The 18,089-nt window shown below is 55.0% G+C and overlaps 1 protein-coding gene across 1 annotated transcript in view; it reads left to right on the top strand.

The window, feature by feature from the left end:
- The window catches only part of Faim2 (Fas apoptotic inhibitory molecule 2), a 32,929-nt gene that overhangs the window by 7,296 nt on the left and 7,544 nt on the right, over window positions 1-18,089 (top strand). Inside the window, exons 5-11 of the mRNA XM_052748929.1 lie at window positions 19-72; window positions 6,191-6,241; window positions 6,516-6,555; window positions 6,952-6,989; window positions 7,484-7,571; window positions 7,781-7,876; window positions 9,437-9,490. Of these exons, the coding sequence (XP_052604889.1) occupies window positions 19-72; window positions 6,191-6,241; window positions 6,516-6,555; window positions 6,952-6,989; window positions 7,484-7,571; window positions 7,781-7,876; window positions 9,437-9,490 (421 nt within the window). The remainder of the gene's footprint in view (window positions 1-18; window positions 73-6,190; window positions 6,242-6,515; window positions 6,556-6,951; window positions 6,990-7,483; window positions 7,572-7,780; window positions 7,877-9,436; window positions 9,491-18,089) is intronic.

Raw genomic sequence — 18,089 nt, 5'->3', positions numbered from 1 at the left:
GCTTGCCTTTTCCTACAGTGACGTCGTTAAGGACTACATTCAGGCCAACCCAGGCTGGTACTGGGCATCCTAGTGAGTATGCCCCACCCCAGACCCCTGCCTAGAAATGCCCACTGTGCTCTGTTGATGGATCCAAACCACAGCCTTCCCACACCCCAGGGGGAGGACTCAAAGGCCCATAGCACGGCCAGGGGCACCGTTTGAGTTGTTCAGATCTGACAGGACAACTGGAGGTGTGTGTGTGTGGGGGGGGTGACAGCCCCCATACAGGTTGGTAAGAGCCTTGGCTGGAGAGAGCCGGTACCTTGACCCTGCGAGGGAAGGGGCTGGAACACCCTGACCTTCTTTAATGATAATGTTGCTTCTCTTATTAACATTGTTATTAATGCTTATGAAATTATTAATCATAAGAGCCACCACTTAAAGAATGCCTAATTAAGGGCTGGGCATTGTTTTGTGTGCTTGGTGTATAGTATTGCATTTGATTCTCAAATCGACTGGATAGGATTACCTCAGAAAACCTTAAGGCTCAGAGAGGTTGGGTAATTTGCCCAAGGTCACACAGCTAGTCAGTGATGGAGCTGGGTTCAAGTTAAGTCTTGTGCTCCTAATCCCTCTGCTTGGCAGTCTCCCTTCCGCCCTCCAGCCACTGACTTCTATTAATCCTGCACTCTTTAAGGAGCATGGCGGGCAACTTGCAAGAGGAGGCTGGAGGTTTAGGTGACTCAGACCCTCCTTCTTGGTAACTAAGGAATAATTTTGGATACTTCCAGACCAGAACCATCCTAGACTCAGAAAATTGCTCTCTCCATGGTCCCCGTTGGCATCCAGTATGAGCCAGCCCTGTACTGGGGCTACTGGGCAGGCAACCTCTGCCTGTAGGGGAAGGTGGTGGCTGGTAGGATGTATGCAAAGGAGCTTGCAGAGGAGTTGTCAGAGGTGGGGGGGGGGATCACAGGGTGGACCGGGGCTGTGAGAGAGGAGTGGATAAGAAAGGATGGGAGTGAGAACACTGAGATGTGTTCCCTACATTGGGGGCTAGATTGACCGAGGGACGGAAGGCCATCTCAGAGAGCACTGGGGCCCCTGTGGGCCAAGCATGAAGACAGAGCATGGCAGAGCAGTGTGCACACTGACCGGCCCAGCTTGTTCTTCCATAGGCACCAAGGGCAGAGCTGAGCTCAGCCCAAGGCCCTCGGAACCACCGGAGCCTGAGACCACCAGAGTGGTCTCAAAGTTGGGCTTAGAATTGGCTCAAGTGGACCGCAGACTAACAGCAAGGAAACTTCTCAGGATTCCAGAGGTGAAGACATCCATGCACAGAGCCTTTCCTAGGGCACAGGACAGAGGGACAGTCAGCATCCCAAGAGGGAGGGCTGAGTCCTGAGGAGTTGGGAGGCACTGTATGTACAGCTAATGAGGCCCCAGGGACTGCCACCTTGGCCAGCCCACACAGCAGGTTGGCATGGCTCCCAGCACGTCAGCGCCATCCGGTAGGCTCAGGGCCTCCCCTGAGACCTTGGATTTGGTGTCCTGGACCCCTCTTCTAGGACAGTCTGTGGGACTCCATGTCCTGAGTGTGTAGTGGCGGGAACAGCTTGGAGTACATTTGCACTCTGCTGAGGAGGAAGTGGGGGGGGGGGGGGAGTGAGCGTCTGGCCTTGGTAAAGTTCACGTGGAAAGCAGTGGTGCCCTGAGGTGGGAGCAGGTGGAGAGAGGCGAGACGCGGGCATGGACTGTGCTCTCCTGGGACACAACAAAACACTGCTGTTGCTGTGAGTTCCACCACCAGTATGCCTCCGCTTCCTGCAGAAGGCCTGCCCGAGGATCTACCCTACCCTCCACACCCCTCTAGCCTCCCTATCCTGCCCCTTCACCCTATCAGGTCTCACCTCACCTCCAGCGTATCAAATGCTCCCTGAGGACTCCCCTGTTTGTCTCTTCCTGTTGGAACAGCCTGCATAACAGTGAGGCTAAAACAGGTCTTTTCTATGCATGAGGCGCCACGCCAAGTGTTGCGAGTCTAGTTTTCAACCCTCCTTTTAATAACCCCGCTAAGCAGGTGCTGTTACAATCTCCATTTCACAGATGAGGAAGCTGAGGCAGAGAAGCTGCTTCCTGGGCATCAGAGCCAGGTAGAAAGCTGGCACTGCTTGATGACCATACTCTTGCCCACTGTGGTCTGCTGGCCCTAGCCCTGAGTGTGAGGGCAAGTCAGCTGGGGAAGGCCAATGGGTTTGGTCCCTGGCCTTCACCCGAGTCTCGGTTCCCATCCTGACACTAAACAGACTGTCCCAGGCCCTGGGGCTGAGGCTTCAACATGAAACCAGACTGTTCTTGCTCACACAACTCCCACCCCCTTCTGCCTCAACGGCTCTGGCTTTCTCAAGGTCCCTGCCGTCTCTCTCTCCACTGGGTTCTTGCCTTATTGTCTGATTGCTCCCGCTGAGCGTGGTATCTGTGGCAGAGCAGAAGGATGAGGGAAGAGCAGGCAGAGGAGAGAAGTGTGAGGCTAGGGCTGGGGTGGGCGTGGCTCCGGGAAGCTGTCAGTCAGCCAGCTTCTGCCGACAGTAAGCAGCTCCCATCCACGAGTCCAGCCCGGTGCCAAGCTCGTGCTAAGTGCTGTACCCTCCCTCCAGGTCTCCCAGAACTGGGGAGCAGTCTTCCTGTTCTGCCAAGCAGGGGACTGGGACCATGGCTATTCAAGCCTTGTCCGTAGCCACAGACTCGTAGCAGGCATGAGGCAGGACTTTCAGTACCAGACTCCAGAGCTGTGCCATGGTCTTGGAATCCTGAGTCTCTCTGCCCTTCCTTCCGATGCCCCTCTTAAGGGTTGAAGAACACAGAGGAAAGGACCAGAGGCCCCCAGGAAGCTTCCGGTCTGGACAGTGACAGAGACACACAGCCAAGAGTTCTGTTATTGTCATAGTTGTTGAAGTGTTGAACAGTGACTCAAGTGAGACCATGGGGGGAGGGTACTTTTCACCAGGGATAGGAGGGTCCTGCTGTCCCACATGGGCAGGGTGGGCACAGCTCCGGCACCTGGCATCCGATTGCAGCGGAGCCTCCGGGCTGTAAGCTTGCATTCCTGCACTGTCTGTTTTGTTACTGTTTTTGTTTGGCTTTTCCATTTCATCCAGAAGTATTTGAAGAGTGACTCCTGGGTGTCAGGTTCCAGGTTAGATGTAGGAAAAAGAAGGGAGTCGCACGCTGGCCTCCAGGGGAGCAGGGGCCCTGTGAGCTGGCCAGGGCAGGGGTGCAGACTGCAGCCAGAGCTGTGTCTGTGCTCCAGAGGAGGCCAGGTAGAAGAGGGAGTCTCCATCCTGTCAGCGGAGTGGCGGGCATGTTTGAAGGGTGCAGAACAGGTTGTGATGAGAAGCGGGGAGGGGGGGGGGACGAGGTATGGTGACAGCAGAGACGAGGAGCCAGTGGCGGGTGGTGCAGGCATTGCCAACTGTCCTGGGAAAATATGTGCTCTGATCGGCCTGTGGTGTGGAGGGGAGAAAAGAGGCTGGGCTGAAGGCTGGAAGGCTGCAGTCCCGGCCAGAGAGAGAAGAGAAAGAGGTGACCCAACTTCAAAGGGAGGTGTTGGCGATGGAGTGAGGTCTGTGTGGGAGGGTGAGCAGATCCAGGTGATTAATTGGGCGTGGTAGGGCGAGCGCCAAGAATGATGCTGAGGCCTCTGGCTGGGTGACTTGACAGTCGCTGGGAATTCTCAGCAGTGGGGGTTCGGGAGCAGAGAGAAGAGCAGAGCTCAGCCCCATGCCCTTGAGTCTGATGCATTTCTGCAAAGCTACCGGTGGCCGGAACATCTCTCTGGCTGCCCAGTCTTAGTGCTGAGAAGGGAAGATGAACACCCACTCTAAAGGGTGGGTTCATCCTTCTGGTGAGCAAGCCTCCCGAGGGAGAGTGGGACCAAGGAAGAAGAGTCCGCCTTGAAGCCATCAGCTCCTTTAGAGGCTCCATAAGGGAGACTGAGGAGGAGTGGCCAGGAAGGGAGGAGGGGACCCGAAAGTGTGTCATTGTGGAACCAATAGGGGTGACCAGACTTTGAGAAGTCAGGTCATGTAAAGACCGAAGAGTGACAGCTGAACTCAACAAGGTCACCCTGATGTGGCCAAGCCAGCTCTCATGACGTGGGGCTGAGGCCAGGTTGTTGGGCGGGTTGAAGAGATGGAGAAGAGGCACTCTGAGCAGAGGACACAAAGGGTGCAGAGTCGCTGGAGCTAGGGAGGACGCTGAGTGGAGATGAGGCGAGGCCAAGGAGGTAGATGCGGGAGAAGAGGTGACCCCCCCCCGGTGGGGGGGGGGAGTGTTAAAGTAAGCCATCCCTGGGCTTTTGAGAGCCTGGGACCCAAAACCCAGGTTGGGGGAATTGGCCTGGAAAGGGATGAGGGACAAGAAGTCTGGTAGCGCCACGTGAGGTTTTCAGGTGATGGGCCACGCCTCATTATCTCAGATCTTTCTGGAACATCACAGAGACTGAGGCAGCCTGGGAGGTTTGGGGAAGGAGGAGGCTGTGTGGAATCGCTCTTATGGAGGGCGGGTAAGATGCTGAAGAGATGGGGAAAGAAAGAGCTGCTTGGCCATGCTGGAGGCCTGCTGAGGGTGGAGGCCACGCACTGGTAGGCGAGCCGTCTTGGGAGCTTATTCTCTATCTACCATCGCCCGGTCTTTGCCCCTCGCTTTCCAGAAACCTCTCAGCCGTCAGCCACCCTCTCAGCCACTTCCCACTGGACATGGCTACCTGATCCAGAAATTGATTCCACTTCCTGCTCTGCCAGGTGCTGGCAGGCCCGTCCGTGCTGAGCCCGCAGCCTGGTAAGGCAGAGCACTAAAAAAGCAGCTAGCAGGATGGCTGCAGGGAGCGATGAGAGCAGGCAGTGTGCAGCCGTGGCTGGTAGGGGCTAGCTCCCGGCAACCGGAGCACCTCCCGAGTCCATCGGCAACAGGACAGCTGCGTGACCTCGGACAAGTCGCCTGACCTCTTCTGTAAAGGAGACATAGTCCATAAAGAAAGAGGGATCATGTCAGTATTCATTAAACACTGTCAAAACAAACATCAAGCCCAGTGCCCCTGGCCTGTGCCTAAGTTCCAGGCCAGTCAGAGGTACACAGTGAGATCTCGTCTCGAAAACTATAAATAAATGATAAATAAAAATCTGCCCAGCACACAAAATATATTCCACGGTAGCTTTTAGTTTGCTTTAGACTTATCTACTGTTTTTGATGCAGGGTCTCACGTGGAGTAGGCTGGCCTCAGGCTCCATAAATAGATCAGGATAGCCCTGACTCCCTGATCCTCTCGCCTCTACCTCCTGTGCTAGGGTTGCATCACCATACGACGATACCTGGCATGAGCTTTTTTGTTTTTTTCTTTAATGCATGCATATGGGTGTGCACATGTGTGCTCATGGATTGGTGTGGGTGTGCATGCGCACATGTGCACATGGAGGCTGGAAGCCACTTTCTGGGTGTTGTCCTCAGGAAAGCCATCTGACTCCTTCGAAACAGAGTGTCTCACCAACGAGGCTAGACTGGCTGGCCATGGAGCTGAGCCCCAGGAAGTCTCCTGTCCTTACCTCTCCAAGTGCGGGGATTCCCAGGGCCCGCCACCATGCCCAGCATTCATTTTCACCTGGGTTCTAGGCACTGAAGGCAGGTGTTCATGCTTGCTGGCCACTCAGGTTTCCCACTGAGCTCCCTCTCCAGCCCCTGTGTATGACTGAGCGATCTACTCAGGTCCTGGGGGGTGGACTTTCCAAGGTTTCCTAGCCAGGTAAGGTGATGCAAGCCTGCAGTATCAGGACACTAAGGGCTAAAAGTAGGAGGATCACCGAGAGAGAGAGAGTTCAAGGCTAACCTGGACTACCTAGGGAGACTCTGCCTCAGGAGACACACAACAGCAAAAGTCCCTGAGGCCGCTTGTGTTGAGTGGTGAGAAACGGAAGGATGGCCGTAGCTCCCGAGATTGAATATGCTGGAAGTAGGCTTGCCCCACCCGACTACCAATGTCTCTTGGGAATTGGGCTACCCACTGCCCAGTCCTAAGATGGCCATGTCCTTCCCTCTGCTCTTGCCACCCTGCCTGGTGCAGTTTGGGTAGGGTGGCGGAGTAGGAGCAGCCGCACTAGGCAGAGGGCCTGGGGAGAGACCCTCCGATCTGCTCACCTGGCTCTCTTTCTCCCAGTGCCGTGTTCTTTGCAACTTACCTGACTCTGGCTTGCTGCTCTGGACCCAGGTATGATCGTGACTTGGGGGGCTACTTGTGGAACTGTTCCTAGGACCTTAAAAATCTGCTCTGAGCTCTGCCTTCCGCCAGGGGGCTGTGCAGCCCGGAAAGGGCCGCATGGGTCTCTGAACTGCAGTCAGATGGGCCAGCCCCTCTGCCCTTCACTTTGGGCCTCTGAGGCGGATATGTGGGCATCAGAGGGTTTGAATGAAGAGGTCCCACAGTGTACAGAGGGCCCCCCGCAGGCTCCAGCGGCCTCTGAGGCCTGTGGCTTGCCTTGCAGGAGACACTTCCCTTGGAACCTGATTCTGCTGGCCATCTTTGTAAGTGACTGGGGTGAGCTGGGGACAGACGCTGAGTGGGAACGGAGGAAGAGCAAAGGCAGCATGGGGTTGGAAGGCCGGAGAGTCTAGACTGGGGGTGTCAATGTGAGGTTCCTGGTGGGACAGAAGTGCTGAACCCCTCTTCTACCAGACCATTCCACCCTCCCTTTCTGATGGGATGAAGCCATTTCTGTGCCCAGTCCCTTGTCCTGGGGAGATTGTGTGGGACTTCCAGCCAGAACTGGTGGGGCTTCTCATGGGAAGAACAAGGCTGCCTAAGAGATAAAGGCACAGCTGTCCCGAGCTGCCAGCAGCTGGCCAGGGGACCCTGGGAGTGCCCGGCGGAGCCCCCAAGTCCACATGCAGTAGCATTCCTTCACCCTGCTTTTCTTTCAGACCCTGTCCATGGCCTATCTCACTGGGATGCTGTCCAGGTAAATGGGACAGGGTGTCCTAGGCAGGCATGCAGCCAGGGTCTGGCCATACCTGAAGAGAACACCACCCCATAAATCTCATCTTTCTGGGCAGCCGTTGGGTGGGGAAAGGACTCAAGCAGACAGGCCGCTTTGGCCTGGAGTCCCCTCCTTAGGCACTAGTTACCAGTGGCTCCAAGCCCCGAGCAGGTGGGCGGGGTTGGGGTAAGGGATGGCGGAGAGTGAGATGACGCTACCCACGCTGTAAAGCCCCTGACGGTGCAAACTGCCCCCAGACACTGACACAAATGCACCCCACTCTGCCTGTTCTAGACCCTTCGCCCCGTTCATGAGTGTTCGAGGACAGAGAAGCCTGGGAAAGTTGAGAGTGGGAGGTCCTGGGAAGGGGACAGGTTGGGACCGCAGGTCATGAGGTCAGCTTCTGGCAGAGAAGGGTGGTTCTGTGAGGAGGGATGGGGAGAGCGGAATCCCACTGACCCCATGTCCACCCTCAGTTACTACAACACCACATCTGTGCTGATGTGCCTGGGCATCACGGCCCTTGTCTGCCTCTCAGTGACCATCTTCAGCTTCCAGACCAAGGTCAGCCCTGGGGCCTGTGGGCAGGGGAGGGCACATGGGTCAGAGATCCACGTGGGGCTGAGGAGAGGCCCGGGTTTGAGTTGGGTCTGGGGATACCCCCTGGAAGAGGGTTATACTGGGCTGTGGGGGTGAGCACAGAATTTGTGGGTCTCAGCCTCTGGCCAGCGCATTGCTGAGGCCCGGTGCTGATGCCCCCCTGTGCCCCACAGTTTGACTTCACCTCCTGCCAAGGTGTGCTGTTCGTGATGCTCATGACCCTGTTCTTCAGCGGACTCCTCCTAGCCATCCTCCTGCCCTTCCAATACGTGAGTCTCCAGCCTACAGGCCCGGGAGGAGAGTGGGGACGGCCCGATGCCCAGGGTGCCGTGTTCTCCTACCCCTTCAGGGCAGGCCCGGGGCCAAAGCCCCACAGCCTGCCACCCTGGCCAGCCCTCCTGGCACCTGCCCTAGGTGTGTTGGCAGCATACACAAGCCAACAAGGAGGCTTTTCTTGGCGGCCTGGGCACCTGCCCAGCTCATGAGCCGCATCCGGCTTCACTTTCCCTCCCCTCCCCTGCAGACGGAGGGAAGGGGGAGGAAGGCCATAGCTGAGAAAGATACACTGGGGAGATCCAGGGGCCCACCAGGCTCAGGGGACCTCCTGGGGGACCAGCCAAGCCCAAAGAGGCAGAATCGGGCTGGCCAGGTGGAGGGGAGTGAGGCCGAGACAGACTCTCCACCCCATCTCACAGACCACCCACCCACGGGCGTCTGGCCTGCCTGGCAGAGTGCCTGCTGTGCGGGAGCTGAAGCCACCAAAGCTGGGGACAGACTGGGGACGTGACAGGTGGTTTGAGTCCTGGGAACACAGGAAAGAAAGAAAGGGTCTATTCGGGGGCTCAGTGGCGGTCTCTCCAGCCACATTCTGTATGCGATCTCCCATCGCCCCTCGTCTGCCAAGCTGGGATGGCATTCCTCATCCCCTAACCTACCTCCATCCCGCCCAGCCCCAGCCTCCGGGTAGTTGGCACCCAGTCGAGGATGTCAAGATTGATTCTGGCATTTCTTTGGCTCTTCCCAGGATCCTGTTGACAAAGGGAGGGGCCGGAGCTGGCCTAGGGGCCTCTATGTATCTAGGATGGGGAGGGGGCTGCAGGAAGGGGCCCCAGAACTTCAAAGAACCCTTTATTGACCCACACTGAGCTGATGGGACACCTTTATTTCCAGGAATCTTCTGGAAAGTTTTCCAGAAGCGTTCCACAAAGGGCAGTGCTAACATAGCACCTTATAGTTGCGGGCATGCACAATCCGGGGGTGAGCACACACTGGGAAGGGCATTGTTCTGGCCTCCCGAGGCAGGCCCTTCATGGCCATCTGGCAGAGACTCCAGGTGCCTCCACCTCCATACCTATCCCTACCTCCCCACCCCACCCCCAAGTTCAGCTGACTCCTTCCATGTGAGCCCTTGCTCCCAAGGCCGAGACAGAGAGCTCTCAGTGAGAGGGACAGGCAGACCCCAGATAGAGCAGGGATGGATGGGGACAGCTGGGGGAGCCTAGAGCCAGACTCAGGCTGAGAGGATAATTGTCAGATAGGATGAGTCACCCTTGGCCAGCCTGAGCCTGGGGCTGTGCTTTGAAGGAAAAAATATCAGGTCTGTGAGAACTCCCTGCAGGTCTCCCCATGATTACCCTGGGGTCTCTCTGTCCTACACTGTGAGTACCCAGAGAACCACAAGCCCTTCTTGGTCCTGGGGCTGCTTAGAGAGTGCTGGGGAGAATTACCCCCACTTCCTCCATCCTCTGGACTGAGCCTTCTCCCCAACCCCTGGCCCTTCGGCCCACTGCCCTTTCCACATACTAAGCCCACCCTTCCTGTACCCACAGGTCCCCTGGCTCCACGCCGTCTATGCCGTGCTAGGAGCGTGCGTGTTTACGTTGGTGAGTTTGGCCCAGCTTCTGGGGCCGCCTTCTCAACTTTATGACTCTTCTACCCTGTGTCTTCCTCACTGTCTCTCTGGAAGCTTTCTGCAGCATCTGAGGGTGGGGCTGGTGCAGTACCACGTTCAGGGAATTCCGTCTTGTGTCCAAGACCTGCTCTCTGAGCAGGGTGCAGGAATGTGAAGCAGTAAGCTTCAAGCTGCCTACCAGAGCAGGGCTAAGAAGAGGGGCAGAGCTCGGGGATGTCCTGCTGTGTGGACCAAGTTAGTATGGTCCTAGGGCAGTCAGGCAAGAGTCACATGCTTCGTGAAAGGCTCCATAAGAGGGACCTTGTTCTTTGCTGTTCTCACCAAATTCACTTCACAGTAATAGCTAATTTATTTATGTATGTGTTTATTTACTTATTTGCCTTTTTAAAACAAATTGGCCTCGCTGGGCAGTGGTAGCACACACCTTTAATTCCAGCATTCGGTAGGCAGAGGCAGGCAGAGCTCTGTGAGTTCTAGGCCAGCCTGGTCCACAAAGCGAGTTCCAGGACAGCCAGGACCATTACACAGAGAAACCTTGTCTTGAAAAACCAAAAGACAAGCAAACAAAAACAAACTAGCCTTGACCTTGCCATCCTCCCTTCTTGGCCTCTGGAGCGCTGGGATCATGGGCATGCACCACTGCACCTGGGTTTAGCTAATACTGAGCACTCACTTTCCCCAGCCATCTTTCCCTTGTTCCCAATCCTCACACCACACCTAGCAGATAGGTTCCGCTCTTCTGAGATCACAATGAAGAGGAAGCTCAGTGATGTCAGGTAGCATGCCAAGATCATCCTGGCATCCTAGGAATGGTAGGACAAGGCTGGACAAGGCTGGGAACTCGGACATCTGGCTCCAGAGGCCCATTGAAAGGCAGAGACCTGGTGGGAAGTGTCTAGAAGCAGGTGCCCAGACAACATGACCAAAACATATCTGCCCAAGGCAGCCCAACATATCCTTTGGTCAGGTAGCCCCCAAGCACCTGAATATGTGCCCCACGATTACCCAAGAGACAAGCTGCTGTCCATGACATCTTCATGGGAAGCCATCCAAATAGACGTCTATTGCCAGACTTCCTCCTTCTCCAGTTTGCTCAGCTCTGCTAAGTGGCCAGAGTTCCTAGTTTTGTTACAAATTCCAGACTCATGGATGACAAGAATGTCCAATACATCCCAGGCGGGTCGACAACCTTGATGTAAGAATTGCCTCTTCCCAGGCAGATCTCTGTGAGTTCCAGGACAGGCTCCAACGCCACACAAAAAGCCCTGTCTTGGGTGGCACACACCTGCAATCCTAGCGTGCGGGAGGCAAAGGCAGGAGGATCATTGTTTAAAGTCATCCTTGGCTACTTGGAAAATTTGAAGTAGAAAATCCTGCCAAGCGAAGCCAGGCGTCTTCCACATCAGAAAGCCTAGGGTTGAGTTATCAGTCTCGCTGTAGTAAAGGCCAGATCTGAGGGGTGCTGCATCTATGTAGTACCAACCCCAGTATCAGCACTGGAGATCCCATCTTGGGAACCCCTAAATCCTAGATAAAGTGGTTACCCTGGGACGCCCACTTCTGGCTCCTGGGCGAGCGTTCCTCCTTCCAGGTCATATGTTCTCAAGCAAAGCTCAGTCCCTGAGAAGGAATTAGAAAAGGCAGAAACACAGACCCAGGCAGCAGCATCAGGAGGCCCCCGAGAGCAGTCATGGCTAGGGACAGGAGAGGCGGAGGGAGGCCGGTGGAGTTGGAGGAGAGTGGGCATCTGTGGAGGGCCAGGGCATGCACTTTGCTCCCTGAGGGGCAGGTGGCAGCAGCAATGGAAGCTATGCAGGGAGGCTATGCATGCATGCAGGGCTGGGTGGATGGTACTAAGCCTTTAAGTCTACTTAATAATCTCTTGTGTTATTAGAATAACAAAAATAATCCCAGGCATCCGTCCCACCCATGGCGTCCTGCAGAACACTTTCACACCTATTGCTCCATTGCGTCTCGACCACAATCCAGGGAAGGAAGCAAGGCTGGTCTTCTAAGAACCGCCTTGCTCATTGAAGGCCCTGAGGGTTAAGTTGCGGTGGGGCTGGCAGAGTCTCGTGGCCAATAAAAGACAGGTCCAGGCCCAGGACTGAGGTGTCCTGAAACTGGTGTCCAGTACCTCTGTGGTCACCTTGGGGAGAGGTGTGTCCTCTCCATCACCATCATCATCATCATCATCATCATCATCATCATCACCACCAAGTGTATCATGTGTTGACTTCTCCTAGACCTTGGTGTCAGCATGGAAACATGCAGTAATTTCTCCCATCTAAAGAAAAGTAAAAACCACAAAATACTCTTAACCCACATCTTGCTAAAGCCCTGGCCCATTCTCTGTTCCTCATATATAGCAAAAACTCTTTAAGAAGCCATGCTCATCTCCCACAGTGCCCCACCCCCAGCCTCCCTTCCTCCAGCTGTCAGCTCCCATCCTCTCTTGTGTGCCTTTTCAATGCCAGGGACTGAAGTTGGGACTTTGTGCATGCAAAGCATGAGCTCTACCTCTGAGCTTCCCTAGTCCACTGAGCACACTCTGCAGAGTGCTACCATCCGGTAGATCACCAGCAACCTCCATGCAGCAGCAGCCTCAGCGCTCCTGGACCTAGCTCAGCAGAATCTGACTCATTGTTCATTCTCCCAGAAGCATCCTCCAGGCCTCTTGCATCTGGCTTTTGTTTAGCAGGCCCTGGGTCCCCGAGTCTTCTCTTTCCGTCTGCTTCCCTCAGGAGCCTAGACAGCCTCAGTGCTTTGTATTATGCTTTAGACTGATGACTGTGAATTTTCACCTCCAGCCCTAGTGTTTGAGTTCCCGACTAGAATGTTCAGTTGCCTCGTCGGGATGCCCATTTGCCATCTAACAGACCCTTCAGCCTATAACACATGCAAACAACTTCTTTTTCCTGGGCCCCCAGCCTCTGGGTTCTTCCCCCAGCCTCTCTCATTGTTCCCACTCAGGACAAATCCCTTGGCCACTCTGCTCCTTTCCTAACACACCAGACTCCGCAGCGGGTCTCGGGGCTCCAGCCCTTCTCTAGAGCCTAAGCGCTCTGCCAGGCTTCTCGGCCCTTCTTTCCCGGTGCCAGGTGCCATCGCCTCCCACCAGGCTTGTTGCGATGGACCCTGCAGCTTCCCGTGCTGTGCCCACATCTCTGGTCCAGCGAGCAGGCAGGGGTGAGAACACACACACTCTCCTTGGCATCCAGCGGCCCGGTGTTTCCCACAAGTCCCCTTTGACCCCCACCCTGCTGCGTCCACTCGGGTCCCTTGCTGCCTGGGTGTAACAGGCTCCATCCCCACACCCAGGGCTCCACACCTGATCTGCTCCTCTGTCCCCTGAGACCCTCCCAGCCTCTACTCCTTCCGTGTTTTGTTTCCTTCACAGCACAGGGCGAGCGCCTCCGCACTCATGCCCTGCGCCTGGATTCTTAACTCTAGATAGCCTATCTCTTTCTCGGACACGTTCTGGGGTTTTTCTGATCTGTTTGGTTCTCTGACTCAAGGGGAATTTAAACTCCTTGAGAGTGGGGTTCGCACACCACGCTGGTTTGTTCCTTGATGTAGCCCCAACACCTGGAACAGCATAGTGCACAGCAGACACCCACAGATGTCTGTGGGGTGAATGGATGCCTGAGGAGTGGGGTGATGGCAGGGCATGTCTGAGGTGCTGGGATGGCCCAGCTGCGCAGCTGAATGTGCACTGGCCCAGCTGTCTCCTGTGAGTCACAGGGAGGAGAAGAAACTTGGGTGCCCAGTGACCCCCAGAATGTCTCAGTCAATCAACGCATCCAAAAGCCTTGGTTGGGATCATCTCGAAAGTTACATAAAGAGTAGTTGAGAGAGTGTGTGGGTGGGCCCTTCTGCTTAGAGAAGGGAAGACCGGCCCTCGGGTGCCATGATGCATGCCTTTCAGCAGCTGCCCCAGAAGGCGATCCCTGTGTCATCTCATTAACCCCCTGCCTAGTGCTCTGTGCTGGCCCCTGCTGGCCTCTCCCACCATCGCCGGTTTGTGGGATCTGTTTGCCAACCCTCCAAACTGGAGCTCAGTGCCTCTTCATCTCCCGCTTAGCCTTTTGTGGCTCAGTGGCACAATGGGACCCTTTCCCTGCTCTGCAGTCAGGCAAGGCAGGGTGGCACACACCACCACCTCCCGGCCTGGTTCCTGCCTGGTCAAGGAAGTATGAGGAAGGGATAAAGAGAAGCGTCAGATGAGGCCCTGAACCCTCGGTGGGGCTTCCCTTCCTGTCCCACCAGTGTGGGCTTTACTGAGACTGAGAACATCCAATGGGTCTCTCTCCCTGATCCCTCCTCAGCTCCCACTCTGAGATTCTTCCATCGTTCAGGGTAGGGCCACCTGGCTTGGAAGCCAAGGCCCCATGGGCCTCTGGTCCAGCCTCGAGAAGCAGGCCCCTCCTAGGTCTCTCCCATGTCCAGCTTTGGCACACTGTCAGGAAGCCTTGACCTTGCATCTCAACCCTGACCCCGACCCTGACCCCTTTCTGGATGCCAGGACAAAACGCCAGTAGAAGTAGATGAGTCAGCTGAAAGGTGTCGGCTGAGTGACTCCGCCATCCTCTCCCAGCCAGTGCCTTCTCCTTGGGTGCTTTCTTGAGAGGTGAACTCATGGGCCATAGGGTAATGGGGCAGAGCTGTGGGGCTGGGCAGAAACTGTGCAGGGTGGGTCAAGGGCCTGGCTGCTCTGTCTCTAGCGACAGCTGAGCCTTCAGGGTCCCGCGCCTGGAAAAGCTGCCTTGAACTTGGCAGACCTTCCTGGGGTAGCTGAGTCTTCCCAGTCACCCAAAGCAGGAAGCCAAGTCCCAGAAACCCAGGGAAGAAATCAGACACAGGGCTTCAGAACTCAGGCGCACTAGGAAGAAAGCTTTGCCTCTGACCCAATGCAGCCTGTTGGAGGACCTGGGGAGCCACTGAGAGTAGACAGGACAAATGGCAGTCCCCACACTTTGGGAAAACCAGCAGATAGCCGAGTGGATAGGCCAGAAGTCGGGGGACCAGTGAACACTAGTTCTGTGTCTCCACATCAGGGAGTGGGTATCGGGGAAGGCTGTGTAAGGATCGGATGTTGTGAGGCTTGAGGAGTGAGTGAAGTTTACTGTATGGGGTGCTGACCCCTGAGGCCCAGAGAGAACAGTTGTGTATGTACACACATACTCTCTCTTTCTCTCTCTCTCACACACAGGCACACACACGCTCACACATTCATACACACACACCACATATGCACACACACTTGCACATGCTCTCACATACTCATACTCACGCATACACACTCACACTCCCATGCATACTCACACATACACATTCAGTCACACATACCACACACTCACGCTCTCATACACTCACACACCACACTCTCATACACTTGCATACTCACGCACTATGGACACTCACATGTGCACACTCACAATCACACACACACACACACACACACACACACACACCCCACATTCACATGCCACACAAACTCATACACTTGTGCATGCTCTCACACATACACGCTCACACGCTCGCACACACGCACACACAGAGGGTATCACAGTCCTCCTGACTCAGCCCTGCCCTTTATAAGGTAGGGAAACAGAAATGGGGGACTATGGACTAGAGAGGCCCTCTTAGCCTGTCACCCCAGAGGGAGCTTTAGACTGTTCAGTCCACCCAGCCCCACAGAGATTCTGGGCTCTCTACAGTTTAAGCCAGCCCTGAGCGTCTCGGAAGTTTAAGGGAACTCTCTAGTCTCCCCCCTCCCTACTCTGCCTCTCACTTGATCTTCTAGTGAGGGCAATAGTGTAGGCCCGGTCTTCCCCAAATCCAGACAACAATGCAAAGTAAAAACCAGCCCCACGGGCCCAAGGTTGTCAAAACTCATTCTCTTGTTCCAAGGGGTTTATAAGCCTCAAAAATATGTGAGGACTTTCCTTCCTGTTACCTTCCTCTGGTACAGGAGATGCTATCTCCCCCAAGCTGTGCGAAAGCTGCTGGTGGCTGGCGCAGAGGTAGGGGGAGGGTGTGGTGAGCTGGCTGTCCTGGGGTCTACTTCCTGGTCATCACCACGGTCCCACCTCCTGAGAGTCTAATCCTCCCGCAGACACCCTCGGCACACCTGAACGGTCACAGCTGCTTGCCAGGGGAGGGGAAAGGAATCCCTGTCCCCAAGAGGAGGGGTCAGGGTAGCTAGGATACTGTGCCAAAGCAGGCAAGAGACCTCCCTGTAGGGCAGCGCACCGAGAGAGGAATCCCAACTCTTGGGTCCACGGCAGAGCCAAGCAGAGACATAAAGGGACGGGCCAATGGGCATGTAGAGAGGAGAATCCCTTCTGCCGACCGGAAGGAACACCCCCACCAAGCCACATCCAAGGCCTTGCTCATCTTTACCACAGTAGGACCTTTGGCAAGCTTTGACCCTGGACCTCTCTGTCTATAAAATGGAGCTGATTTTCTGTACATGCACAAGTCTATTGTGAAGGTCATGTACAATGGAAATAAAAAGAAACTTAGCACTTGGCACGTGGCGGCCTTGACCGTCGTTCTCACGTTAGGGCAGGCCTTGGGAGCCAGGGCACCATGTTTGGAGTGCGCCTATGCTGAGTTCCAGCTGTGTGAGCCGCTCCCGTTAGGTAACATCTCTCTGTTTCAGTTTCTCTAAGTGGGGCCGGCGACAGAACCCACCCCTTAGGGTGACTTTAAAATGAGTTGATGATGTATTAGCGCTTAGGAGGGGCAGGGCATGTGGCCAGTTATTAAAACCCTCACCTGAGGGGAACAGTGGGCTGCCCAAGATCAGAGTCATGCTTTGAGGTCTCCCAGCCTGTGCTCTCAAGCACGGGGGTCTAGTCTTGCCTTCTCTGCTGTGGTTACTTTCACACACATTTAGACAATGCTTCCTGAACCTGCTGGCTGCAATTCCTGCTGGACCCTGCTCCTCCAGTAGCCTGCCTGGAGGACGAAGGTTGTGTGTGACCTTTGATACTTCTGATTCCTTAGCCAGAGAAGAGACTTTCCTTTGGCATCAGGCAACAAATGGGGCCCAGGCCTCCATTCATAGCCTGTCCTCACTCCCCTGCTGCCCCACATACCTGCAGCCAGCCAGGAGGCACTGAGGTCTTCACAGGCCAGCCTCTTTCTTTTCTGCGTGTGTGCAGTGTATGTGTGCGTTTGTGTGAGTGTGTGCCTGCCTGTCTGTGTGTGCCCATGAGTGTGGAGCCAGAAGTCAGGGTAGACAACAGTCTTAATTGCTCTCTGTCTCTCATTGAACTTGGAGCTAGCTCACCAGTACCGATTGGCTAGCTCCAGGGGATCTATATGCCCGTCTCTTCCTTCCCAGCACCTGGGATTCCAAGCACATGACATGCACAGCTTTTGTGTTTGTGCTGGGGATCCAAACTGCAACCCTCAAGCTTTCTCTTTACTTTTATTAGCTGAGCGAGACCCACAGCCCTGGCAGCTGCTTCTCTATTGAATCCAAAGCCCTCCAGGGGTGGCTGTGCACTCTTGTAACACCAGCACTCAGGAGGTAAGAGGCAGGAGAACTGAGATTTGGAGGCCAGCCTGGCCTACATATCAAGATCCTATCTTAAAGAGAAAGTGTACGGTAGGGGGAACATCCCAAAGGCCAGAGTCACCCTCTGGTTCTAAAGGAGGGGACAGGGGACAGAGCACCAGAGAGGGGCTCAGTTCTCTGCACCATCCAGCTAGGAAGCCTGTGTTTCTCTGAGCAAAGGTGATGTTTGCATCTCTTCTCATGTCATTCTTATACCATACACACGCGCACATTTGCACACACATGCGCATACACACACCAGCGTGCATGCAGTCCACATTGCTCCTCTTGGCATTTGGGATCAGCAGACTTGAGCTATCCTCTTGGCTGTGTGGTGAGGGCGAGTTGGTTACACTCTCTGTGCTCCAGTCACGTCAACCAGTGATGAGGACAGTAATGTGGCATTTGTCACAGAGGCTTACATATTTAAAAACAGTCACGAGCCCATCTTGTGCTATTTTAATCCTTCTGTATATAAGTCATACTTCACAATATATGAATACATCTGCTCCTGGGTTTCAATTTTTGAAAACCTTAAATATGGACCACACTCCTTACCTTCCCTAGAGGTGACCATGAAGGGCAGTTGCTCTCTTTCTAGACTGCTCTGTAGACATGCTTGTTTGTAGGCTTTTGGGCCACACATGTGCTTTTGTGCAATCATGTGATAAGGACTTTGCTGCGGCTTGCTTTCTTCTCATGGTAGCAGATATCAGAGATGTTTCCGCCTCAGTACTGCGTCAGTTTAGTTAACTGGCCCCTGTCATCAGACTGGGTGGTTTCCAGTAAAGCTCTGTTACAACCCGTCCTGCAAGGACGGCCCAGGGCTCTCCACTCTTGCCCTGCGCTGCCATTTCTGTAGGACAGACCTGGTCCACGAGTTCCTTTTTATGCTGGTTCAACACATTGCAGCCCCAGCTTTTTTTTTATATTCATCCCTTGTCTGCTGATGGCCTCACCATGGTGTGGCCCTCCCAGAGTGCCTCAGGCTCACCTCTGA

The sequence above is a fragment of the Peromyscus californicus genome, unplaced genomic scaffold (assembly GCF_007827085.1).
Source record: "Peromyscus californicus insignis strain IS unplaced genomic scaffold, ASM782708v3 Scaffold_20__1_contigs__length_68692818, whole genome shotgun sequence".
NCBI classification, from domain to species: Eukaryota; Metazoa; Chordata; class Mammalia; order Rodentia; family Cricetidae; genus Peromyscus; species Peromyscus californicus.
Note: the sequence above shows the minus strand (reverse complement) of the source record. Positions and strands in the feature narration are given on the sequence as shown.